The sequence below is a fragment of the Apostichopus japonicus genome, chromosome 9, assembly GCF_037975245.1.
Source record: "Apostichopus japonicus isolate 1M-3 chromosome 9, ASM3797524v1, whole genome shotgun sequence".
In the NCBI taxonomy this organism is placed as follows: Eukaryota; Metazoa; Echinodermata; class Holothuroidea; order Aspidochirotida; family Stichopodidae; genus Apostichopus; species Apostichopus japonicus.
Genome location: NC_092569.1, coordinates 19,999,969 through 20,012,946, shown reverse-complemented (window position 1 = coordinate 20,012,946; position 12,978 = coordinate 19,999,969). Strand labels below are relative to the sequence as shown.

Genomic DNA, 12,978 nt, shown 5'->3' with positions numbered 1-12,978 from the left:
TTTTTATAGCTTGGGGAGATTTTGGCTTGGGTGGATTTTGTCCTAGGGGGATTTTGTCCAGGGGGATTTTGGCTCTGGGGGATTTTGTCCTAGGGGGACTTTGTCTGGGGGATTTTGTCCTGTCACCCTATTTAGGTATTAGTATTGGACCAAAAACAGTATTAATGTCGGCACAAAACAAACGTTAAAGAAAGCTCAAATGTTGTTTGTCCATCTCTAACATCCCTGGTGGAACCATGGAAATATTTGAAAATTGTCAGCACTGTGGCAAGTCCCCAGACATTTTGATATGTTACCATTATAGTTAACAAATTGGGTAAGCCTGTTCAGGGAATGATGATAAGCAGCCCCTCCACTTTTATGTTTTTGACAAAATACTATACACTCAAAGCCAGATTTTAAAAGCAAAAAAATTATGGCTCAGGAACTAATGGTATACTGGCAGTTTTGAACTAAAATCGACAGTGAATATTACATGAATTTCATCAGAACATAATTTAAGTAATGTATAAATGCATGCGCAGTTGCAACTGTTCACTGTATGTTTATTTTTTTTCACTCCTCAGAGGAATACTGCTACAAACAGTCAAACAACAAACAATTTTCAATTGATCAGGAATACAACAGAAAGTGTCCCTTTCTGTACACTACTGTACAGTATACTGTGTTGCTGACTCAAAACATAAACAGAGATAGAGGCAGTGAATGTGATTGCTTAAAATTCATCAAAAATTGTTGACGATTTGCTTTTTTAAACTTCTACCCAGAAATCTGGCTTATTACCAAACACATACAGTAGTGGAGATTAGCATGATATTAAAAGACGAGACACAATAAAAATTGTACAATAATATTCAAGCAGTTGATTGTATTTTCAATCCCAGTTTATATTTTCCACAAGATTTATTTCACATAAACCAGGATACTTGCACTATTTCATGACCTCAATTTACTGACCTCTCTCATACATGAGAAACATTTTGGGAACTAACTTATACCTCAAGTATTTATCTAGACTTACCAGTATAGGCTGTATCCAATACCGTAACCAATGCAAATTACCACAATATCATGGAGTTTCCATGCTTGGAGGGACAAAATTACACACAATACCCCTGGATTGCACAATTTCATACCTATAGTTACAAATGTTGTGGTTTTACAGTATGTTTCATTGGGCTGCACTAGGTTTCCATGACATTGGTGCTAGTTGCATGTGCCTTTGCTGTATTCACTCCCCTCAATTTTGAGGGGAAATAATTTAATTTTGTTTAAAGAATAAACTGGTTCTTGGTGTAATAAAAGACCACAAGCTTTCAGTAATTAAGTCAGGCCTAACATTGTAAACTTTTCCCATAGCATAACCCCTGAACCCAACTTGTAGAATTGTGAAACTGTGGTTCAGGAACAATGCAGTGTACCCCTGGAGATTTTGAGGGATAGAAGTTTGAAAGATTTTTATAATAGTAATCTGCTTAACAAAAACCCTTAGTCCTGCACAAGTATCTGTGTGGTGGTTGTTGAAAATTACTGTACTATGGCTTGCTGATCTTGCTTGGAATACAAAATTAAAACATCTTAAAACATGAGAAATGCATTTAAGAACAGTTAAAGCAAGGTAAGGCAGCAAAATATCCAGTAACCTCAACACTTAAGCATCAGGACCACTTCAGTTGTATAACAAGTTCCATGTTCTTGACAAGCAGCTGCAAATGTTCCCTAATACTTACAAAAACATGTAGTGCCACAATGTCACCAAACTAAAATATTTCAAGAAGTACATTGCAAAAGAATGAGTCCATTTATACAGTTAAATATGTAGAAGACTTCCCATGAAGACTGGTCTGCATTCTCTTGGTTCTGTCTGCTTGAAGCTTATAATATTAATTTCCTCTATCTTTTATATGGTGTAACAGTGTAACACATCCTGGAACTAGTTAGTTTTCTGTTACTGCTACTACATTACTGTGCCAATCCAACAACTATTCCCAGCAACTTCCTAACTCTATTGAAAGATGTGCTGTGTCCCAGAGGATATACATGAGATGTGTGAATCTACTTCGCGATTTACAGGACATACTTTTGCTTTGCTTGGCATCGGCTTCTATGCAAGCTTTTAATTGATAAGCCCAACAAGGAGCTACTGTATACCACTATGTACAGCATGATGAAAAGCTTGGTTGATGATTGTATTCACCCCACTGTAAACTGTGTGATAATCTTGCCTGGCATTTCTAATTAGAGCATATCCTTTGCTGTATTAGCCATCTGTTGGTACAAAAAGAAAAGCTTTCTCTTAAAGATATGCTGATTTGGTCCCAATTATAGCACGCGCAATATAGCTTGGAATGTTTTGCGATTACCGAATAGACCTCACACTCTACAAATGAAGAAAACAATGAACTGCTTTACAAAACTAAATCTCCTGTAATTCAGCCAATATTTTAATCATCTCACAACCTTTCATATATACTATTTTCACTGTAAATTTCAATTCGTTTATCCATCCCATTTTGGGCCCATTAATTCTTGATTCATCTTGCCTTGTATACAACATTACACATTTTATTTATGCAGCCATGCATTCAATTGGAGCTGAAACAGCTCCCTACCATAGCAAGTGCTTTTAAAAGTTGCAAGTCATTCAAGCTTTACCAATTGTAAAGATTTCAAAATTTAAATATGCATGTACATTTTATGTGGACCTAGCCTGACAATTTGGTGTTGTCTTGCATTGACCTTTAAGATTAAAAACCAGTGAAAGATACCACCACATTAACCAGATCATACAAAAGTTTTCATCCCTTCTGATTGTTTCTTTCTTCATTCCATAACTTTGGAATAAATTACCTCAGATGTTACTCGTATTTGAGATAATAGAGTCTTATGGTATCAAGTTTATGCGATGTCAAACCTACAGAATATTAACTTACTTTTTGATTAATTCAAAAATATCTTCCATTTTGCTGTCAATGATGCAGTAGGTCACCACATCAGTCTGTCCCAGACGGCATCTGTGCTCTAGCTATGATTGCTGTCGTTCCAACGTTGACTTTTTCACTGCATGGCAGCTACATCGTACAGTGTTATTCCCTTGGATAGTGGGCTGTTGTCATTCATCTTGAGATTGAGAATGTTGATCATCAAATTTGTCTGAGAAAACATTAACAGTGCCAATCAAATAAATATTAATGGTCAGAGTGTAGATGTGCATTATTTCAATTTTTATTGTACACTTCTCTCCAATATATTTTGGGCCAATACAGAGCTCAGATCTTAAACACTGAATATTGCACATTTAGTCAACTTGGTTTACTTATGGATCTAAATAGACTTAACAAAATGACTTACAGTATATGCAAGGGAGGGGATAGAAGGCTTTATCAAATTTTTGTGTTATATAGATTTTTGGAGGATGTTAACTTTTAATTAGGTGCACTCAGCTTTTGTAATAGTTACATTATGGAAATGTACTGACTCAATAACCTTTTGGATGCATGGCATTGTTATTTTGTACAAATTTTGGCTAGTTATAAATAAGACACTTGAAACACAATGCATCACTTGAGATACTTACAGTAGATTAAAGGTATTCTGCATTGGCCCAAATTTGATGCTGGATTTTCTAGTATTATATCCTTTAACTGTTTTTATTGATACCCTCACTGGGATATTCAGACATCTTACAGTACAGTGGTGTCTAGAATGTCTGAGAATATTTTGGAGAGTAAAGACTTCCAAGAACTTTTTGAAAAGTTCTAGCAATTATAGCATCTTTTATTCAATACAGGCTACTTGTAAGTTACATTTGCATGGACTTCAGTCTATAATAATCTAGGCATAGCTACTGTACAGTATAGTAAAGGCTTCATAATTGACGCACCCCCGTAATTGACACACCTTAAATTATTACTAGCAACGATACAGCAGGCCACCTAAACTTTTTTTGCAGCCAAACAGAATTACATATTTCATGAGTTTGAATCCATTTGAGGTATTTGCTGACCAAATTGTGGTATTTTTTAAGCTTTTAACACCCTCCACCCAGTTTTGCACATTTTTTGGCCATTTGGAAATCTTACACCCTTAAAATACCCAACATTACCTCAATATGAGAACACTACTCTCTGGGACATGACCTGTCAGAGCTTAGAGGCTCAGAGCATAGCAAACAGCATCTAAAGTCAATGGATGTATACCAAGGCCTACACTACAGTTAACTTATCGACGAATGTGTCAATTTAGGGGTATGAAAGAACTTGACACGGCAGACATTTTGTGGTCAAATTCTGCTCAATTGTACGGTGCATAAGCACAGAACCTTAAATATTTTGAGATTAGAACATTTCTGAGGAACTACACATATGAAAAACACATACAGTTGAGTAAGTTGGATTTTTCCTTGATAGATATCATTGATCAAATCCTTAAGTGCGTCAATTATAAGCCCACCATGCTACAGTATCTGGTCATGATTAGGGCAATGTACAGTAACATAATTGTCCAGCAAAATCTAAGGCCATATATGATACATACATGCACAGTAGGCTAAGAAGTTAAGCTGACCTACTTGAAATCTAATTTCTCTGGCAGTTGGTATTAATTTGTAGCTCAAACTACAGACCAGTTTACCCTTGACCCAATGCTAAGGTAGTGTTAGGACTTGGACTATGGCCCTAGGCTACAGCCGAACGTAGGCTAGGCCTTACAAGTTTTAGGCTAGAAGCTAGTCTAGACTATAGTATTGAAATATGGGTATGAACAAATAACGTGAAGCTGTATGCAACAACGTTACAATATCAACGTTATTAATATCACCAAACTTTATTGACTAATCTCATGGACCTTACCTGAAGTTGTTGGTGAGACGTTTTCGTTTTAACGGTACTTTTTTAAGAAAAAGTCAACAAGGAAAGAACCTGGGCACGAAAACCACACTACCCGGCGAACGACTGACCCGATCTCAAGCCCAGTCCCCTTGCATCGAGAGGAAACAGATACTACACATCATCTTATATTAGCCGAAACTGTTATTGGGTTGCATGCAATGCAGCCGACGGGTATGCTTTAGCGTTAGCCCTGGCGTATACAGTGTACACAGTGTAGAGCGTATACACTGAATACAGGCTACTGCCGCTGTCAAGAAAACTACGGATGCCTGTACGTCAGGTCAACTTATATACCAACTGGGGGATATACTTTGAGAGCAAGACTTAGGTTTACCGTAAGGGTTTGACCAATTGGATTTTTCCTTGCCAAATGACCCAAAAAGTAGGTAGCAACTTATAACGACTGATATGCAGTCCTAGTACCATAAGGTATACTGATGTAAAATTTCAAGTTGATCCAATCATTTCACCTCAGGTAAACCTAAGCACCAACTTGGAGAAGTAAACGTAAATACCAATCCAGTGCTATATATATATATTTATATATATATATATATATATATATTTATATATATATATATATATATATGACGACACCATTCACGCATCGTTTGCTAGATACATTCACAAAATACAATCAAATTTGAAAATGTTCCTTTCTTCGGCATAGAATATGCTTTAAGGATGTGATTTAGATCTAAATATGCAGAAAACTCCATGTACGATTATTGACGTATCAACCTCTGTCATCGGAATATAATTATATATATACCCAAAAAATTGACTACAACATATAACATCAAACCAGTGCTATGAGACATACACAGTCAACCCATAAAACTTGTTTTTCTTTTGTACTTTTCATCGGCTAATTTTACGTTAAAGAAAAAAACAACTTTATTTTTGTAGAAATATGTTTGGCCTCTAAGAAATAAGTGAGTTCACCTTTACAAAGAAAGTAAAGAAATTTCCAGTTGAGTTGATGTGACGACACCATTCACTCATCTTTCGCTAGATACATTCACAAAATACAATCGAATTTGAAAATGTAATCCTTTGTTCGTCATAAAAAATACTGTTAGGATGTGATTTTGATCTAAATATGCAGGAAATTTCCTGTACGTTTATTGACAAATCAACCCGGAATATATTTAAATTTGTGCAAAATAAACTTTGATTACAAAATAGAACATTAAACCAGTGCTTTGAGACAAACACAGTCAACCCATACTGCAGTTTTTTTTTCTCACTTTTCATTGATCAATTTTAAGCTAAAAAAAAACCCTTAAAATGAGACTTTCATTGATCAGAAGAACTAAAATTGCTACCAAATGATTCAGTTTAACGAGCAAATAGTTAATTGATTTGAAAAAAAAACAATTGATCACCAAGGCTTTGTCGCATAGAATTACCTCTCTATTAGTGTAACATGCCAATTGGAAAATTCCATATTATTCTTTGTTCTTTCCTTTGTTATTTGAAATGATATTCAATCCATTACATTGATAGTTTTGCTATTTAGGTATCAAACACGTATTAAATGAATTAAAAACTACTCTGAACTGATAAAAGGTTACTATAAAATACTCACAACTATAATATAAAGTTAGTCCATGTACCATAAAAGGCGTCAACATATGATAAAATCATGTGTCTAAAAGGTAGCTTAGGTTTCGAAATTAAGGGCTTCTGTACCTAAAGGTTCGTGAGATTCTGTATCAAACGGAAAAAAAACTATATACATTTGATTACTATAATAATTGTAACCGCACAGATTTCTAATTAAGACCGAGTGGCTATTCAGTAATTTGTAAATATGGCTTGCCTTGGCTCAGAATTACACAACTTTACAATATACTTAATATATAAGTCGATCTAACAATTTTGTGTGAAGTTTGTAATAAAACATATTAGGGATATCATACGTTTTCTTAGCCATCATTTGAGTAGATATATTGGTACTGTTCGATATGCAATGCCAAAATAATATATTAGCTTCATAAAACTCGAGCTTCATTTCTAATGTCAACTAAGGTAGGTATCGATGTATACGGATAATAGAAGGTAGTATTAAAAAGCAGATATATTCGTTTTTTTTTAAATGGGAGGAATTTTATTACAAAATAAACATTAAACGAAGACGTGAACTAGTCAACATCTTTCACATTACACTGTTTTACATATGAATGGACATTAAGTAACATTAAGAAGAAATTACAATAGGCTTACCTCTGATCAGGGATACATAAGCTACTGTCAAAAGCAAAATAACGGTCGACTTCATGTTTCTGTTTCCTGATTCAAACCTCGGTAATATGAAATGAAACTTCCAAATCCAGATCAAGAACTGCGACGTACTTAAAAGATGTTAACAATATGAAGTGGCATGATGGTATAATGACGGTCGTGTACGGCTGTTAAACAGCCAATTAGATCGATTGGCTGATATTAATGTCTATTTTGTCATTTGGCTCTTCGTAACTAATGACACGTCATTTTAAATAAAAAGTAAATAACATATTGGCATGGAAACGAGAGATTTGCAGTTTTCAGGCAATGGTGGTTTGTTTGACTATTCTTGGCTGAAATTGTACTGAACAAGTCAAATGTTAATCCAATATGATAAGAATTAATCAGTTTATAAAACTTTCCTTATTAACGTGACATTTTAACCAATCCATTGATTGTTTGTACTTTTGACCATATACATCATTGTATGTTCATCGCAATCGTCAATATCATCTGCACCTACGTCGTCACCCACTTCATCGTTTTCGATTTCCTCATCGTCATCAACGTCATCATATATACCGTTATCATACTCATCTTATCCTCATCCTTGTAACAATATTTATTCTTATCTTCATATTCATCGTCACCATCGTCATATTCATCGTACCACTGTCATCAATTTCACCGTCTTCCTCTTTGTCGTGTTCCCCATCCTTATCACATCATCTTCATCCTCGTCATCCCTATACTCACCATCGTCATCTGCGAAGTCGTCCTCATTGTTTTCAGCTTCCACACTGGTCTATCATTATTTTCTTCATCGGCCTCATCTTAACATCCAGCTCATCACTTCCTTACCATGGTTTCATTCTCATTATCATAGTCATCGCCAACACCATCATTACGGTCAAAGTTCATTGACGCTGTATACTAATGCAGTATACACTATACATGTGGAATCATATATTGCTTTCACATGTAGGACACTACTTAAATTGCCTATTGTATCCTTGGAGTGTACTTACTCAGGATATTGAATAAATAGTATCAAATTCACGCGGTCTATACGCGTGTAAAAGTTGGCTAGTGTTTATAACAGAACGTGGTTAACTGTGTATCTTGGCTGTATCTGTAGTCTTACAGCTGCACTCTGTGTTGTACTATTGGCATAAAAAGAAAGAAGTGAAACAGAATGAGTATTCCAAACATTTTTTGCTCGATCCATTGTCTTCACCAAAACTGTTGTATGGGTGGGTGGTGGGGGGGGGGGGGGGGGGTGGGGGTTGCCCGTATAATATCACATGGTAGCATAAGTCTAGAGTCCCACAAATATTCAGTTTATAGTCATGTATGCACTTGGTTTTAGGATGGACATTTGTATTTGTTGATCTAATCTACCACAATTTGAGAAGAGGTGGGGGAGAAGAGGTTCGAATATAGGCAAAATGCAGGGGTGCGCAACCACATAAATATGTGGCAATGGTCATTTATGATATTTGTTGAGTTTTTCAGTAGGTGAATGAAATAAAGATCTCATCTTTGGTTATTAATATCAACATGGGTCTAGTTTTTTGGGAAAACACATATCTATTTCAGTGTCTCAAAGCTTGCGAAACTTTGATAAAGAAGTGAAAATAAAAACATATTAAAAAGAACATCCTATTACAACACACGATGGTCGCAACAGGCAGGGAAGGGTACATTAATTTTCTTTTCAAGTAGACGATAATACTTTTCAGCATACATTATTTTTGCGCAGTATTGATAAACTGTAGATATCAACTCCAAGAAATGTTAGTTAAATCTGTTTCTTACTCATTTCCTAAATTTAAATTTGTTCCAAAATCGGTTTCGTTTTCTTTTCCACATATGCAGTCAAAGAGCTGAGGCTTTGATTTCTTATTTTCTTATTATACAAAAAGGGCGTTTTAATTGGTTATAAGTTATGACAAAAGTTCATATGTAAATTTTTCTAAGATTTCAGCAGAGTCTAATTCCGAATGTTGGCACCTGTTCTGATGTGCTATATCGATTTTTAGAAATTGACATATGTTGTCGAGCAATTAAAAGGTTCATGGATATTCATCAATTCCCTCATGGTTGTAATTTTTTTTTTGTAAAGCCTTTTTGTCACTTATGAAAATGGGAGTAGCCGGTATAAGATAGACAGACGGAATGGATGGTTGGACGGACGGAATGGATGGATAGGTGGACGGACGGACGGACGGACGGACAGACGGATTGAGTGGGGTGAGTTTCATTTTCAAACATTTTGTTTATGAGATTGTTACGAAGGATGGTGGTAAATGATCTACAGCTGCAAAGATTCACCTCGAACTATTCAGTCGGGTCTTCCATTACACGAAAACCACTGTTTGTAATAATATCAATTATACATTAAATCAATGTTACTGATAACATAGGTTTATTATCCGTATCGAAGTATTACTGTACCACGTCATGGTAATACTATCCAGGTCAAAGTTACTCAGGTGTATAAGTTTCTGTGCAAACAGAATGGTACGATGCTATGAATTACCGTTCAATTTCTATGGAGTTTACTTACCACATCTTAAATAGTCGGTCATGAATAGTATATGTGTGTTCGACATGTAATGCTCGGGAAATATAGGATCATGCATTTTTATGTTTTTGTCACGTGAACAGAAACAAACAGGAGTTGATACAGACATGTACCTTACTGCAATAAGTCACTTTGAATGTAGGCGTAATTCAAACACTTCGCAATCTAAAACCACACGAAGCATATAGCTGGAGTTAATGCCTTACAGTATAATCAGGACAAATAATAATTAACCGACTTGTTAAATTCATATTAATGAGTATGGACGGCTTTCGTTTCTTTCTCCTTTTTCCCTTTACATAGTGAATGAAAAAGGACTGTTCATCCTAGAAAAGGCACAATATACATTGTTATCCTCTTTATTAATTTTCTCTTTTTATTTTCTTTTTCATAATGAGGCTATATTTGGCCTTATGCTGGAGATTTCAATTGTTTCTTGTGTCGTTCTATATCAGGTTTCTTTCATAATTGATTTCTCCCTTATTAACAGTCTTTAAAATCCAGGTTTCTCCTAGCAACCTTAGATTTATTTACTTTTCATTAATCATCTAGTTTGCTTTTTATAATAGCGTCTTGTTTGAACTTTACTGGGAACTGTCGATTTTTTGTTTTCTCGTAATATTCATTCAGGTTTTTATAATCTCCTACTTTTCATGGCTTTATTTTATATGCATTTTATACGGCTCATATGCTAAAGGGACTTAGTCTTGCTAATAATACTGCTTTCTCACATCTCTTTTGATATAGTTTAGAACCTTCCGTATAGAAACATTATTTCTCCGTGTTGTGAACAGTGCAGGACATATTATTCCATTTAACTAAACGAGGATGATTTATTGAAAAAAAATAACAATTTGTTCACATGTTAATGTAAATTCTAGTAACAATTCTATGTAATTGCCTAATTTAGACGTGGAACTACCCATAAGGCAAATCCTGGTCCCCCCTCCACCACCTTAGGTTGCATTTTGTGTATCTGTTCTGTATCTATTTGAGATTTTCACACACTCACCTGTCCGTGAAGAATGTTTCAATCAAATGGATTTACTAATACGATTCAAGAAAAGTTAGGCTACCATCTCGCATGCAGTTTAAAATAACCACCGCAGTGTGTCGGCTACGTGTTGTGCCAGCGCCGACTACGCACTCCGTATTGTACGGCTAGTGAGTAGTCTTCGTTACCCAGTCGCTGCGCATTTCCACCTTTCGGACTCGTAGTGCAACGTGTAACAGCTTTGCAGTAATTACTGTGCCACCTGTAACACATGTTACCGTGTTGCGAACACAGGGCAGTAGTTACCGATGCACGGTTGTGGAATATGAACAGTATTTACTGTACTAGCTATTAGTATCGAGTATGTCTTAGTACGGTCAAAAAAGTCAGATGTTGTACAATCATGTTACAGAACAGATAGATAGACAGACAGTGATATTGTATTGGTTATTGCAACTTGTTACTATTATAGACAATTTAGCTGCAAATCGCTCACTTAGTACTCTAAAGCCATATACAGTTTATAGTTTATTAACTTGAATACGCACCAGGCTGTTGAAGAATAATGAATATTTACAATGTAGATCTAAATCATAAACCTGCCAATATAATGCCATATTCAGTATATAGTAAACCAATTAAGTATACACCAGTCTGCTGAAGAGTAGTTAATCTTATGAACAGGTTTCTTTTATGTCATATCTTCTTTATCCACATGAAGGAGCAGAGATTAACGGTATTGATTGTCAAATTGGAAAACAGAGACATGTCTGCTCTAGTAAGGTCTACGAGTTTGCAACACATGGTGACATTTAATGTCCCTGACGAATTTCCTTCGGTATGTATATATCCACCCTGTATGCATGAAGCTGAATTAGGATTTTTCAGTGATCGAGAAACAAGAGTCTTACATTGTAATGCCATTAAATAGAACCTACAGCAAAAAAAAAAAAAAACACCAAAAAAGTCACTTTGCTGATTCATAGTCATATTAGCTGATGTAACTAGAAATGAAAATACTTTCTGTTCAACTGTTACAGTCACAACATAGATAAAATCATATTGGTATATCAATCAGTTACTAAAATTTAAATATGGAAATTATCTCAGGTTTGTAGACAAACCGATTTGTCCTAGCTTTCAGCTTTTGCTTCAGTCTGGGATTACTTTTGGACTCTTCGATGTTGGATACACATGACGTCATGTTCTGTTTGTCTTGAAGAGCGCCTCGAACGAGTTTAATCAAGCGATCTCGGTCACGTTCAACCTTTCGTCGATCTTCTGGAAGTGCTGTGATACTATTGGTTTCTTGAAGACTGCACAATGACAACTTGTGAACATCTTCGCTTGCAAATGAAAAACAAACTTATCGCTGACGTCATAATTACCTCGCCGTTCATCTAAAAAGTGACGCATATCTGTACTGTAGGTACATGTTCAATCCAATGCTAAGCATGAGCTTATTTGAGGCACCTTTGAAGCATTTTTAAACAGGGGAGTAGTAGGGCATGTAAACGGTTATGTCCACATCCACCGCTGTCCATACTGACGCGAGATGCATCATTTTGAATGCATACTTACGTGGTCGTCTTTCGATGGTCATCCCTCAACTTTTCTTCCTTCACGGTGACCTTGTGTAATCGCTTGTATGTAAAAAGCTCAGCTTTTCTGGAATATCTTCAGTACACCTTCGTTCCTTCTTCCATTGGATGACAGTAGCATTGATCAAAACTATACCAAGACAGTCAATACTAGTTAAACGTGACTAAAGATTCAATCAACCAAACTGAGACTCTCTCCTCAGTTTGTTTTCAAAGGAACTTAAATCAGCTGCCTATAAACTACACAATCCATTGGATTATTAAAAAATAATTTTCGCGTACTTCGTTATACAGGATAAAGTGACGATACACAAACAAATATACACTGGCAGATATTGCTGTTTTCTCGTTAGTCGTTTGAAGTCAACTATGCCTAGATTTGAAAATATGGCGTACTGTATTATGACATTGATATTACTAATGAAATCAACAAATTAAATCACAAACAATGAAAAGAGCGTAAATTGAATACGATAAGCATACAACATGCTTTATGTATGGTGATGGTACCTAAACAATAGCGTATGGTTAGTGCTAAGATCATTCAATACATACCAAACCATCCAATGTTTACGTAAATCTATAGACGTATCCTTCTAGAAATCATATACGCTTCCAGTGTTAGATTATTGACTACACTCGTTCGGGGCTGACGCTTACTGTGATAACATCCAACAT

At 35.5% G+C, this 12,978-nt stretch overlaps 1 protein-coding gene across 1 annotated transcript in view; it reads right to left on the bottom strand.

Moving 5' to 3' along the window:
- LOC139973131 (ficolin-1-A-like) overlaps positions 1 to 8,240 on the bottom strand; it is a 37,365-nt gene extending 29,125 nt beyond the window's left edge. The window contains exon 1 of the mRNA XM_071979572.1: positions 7,119 to 8,240. Within this exon, the coding sequence (XP_071835673.1) occupies positions 7,119 to 7,173 (55 nt within the window). The 5' untranslated portion in view covers positions 7,174 to 8,240. The remainder of the gene's footprint in view (positions 1 to 7,118) is intronic.
- Between the last annotated feature and the right edge of the window lie 4,738 nt (positions 8,241 to 12,978).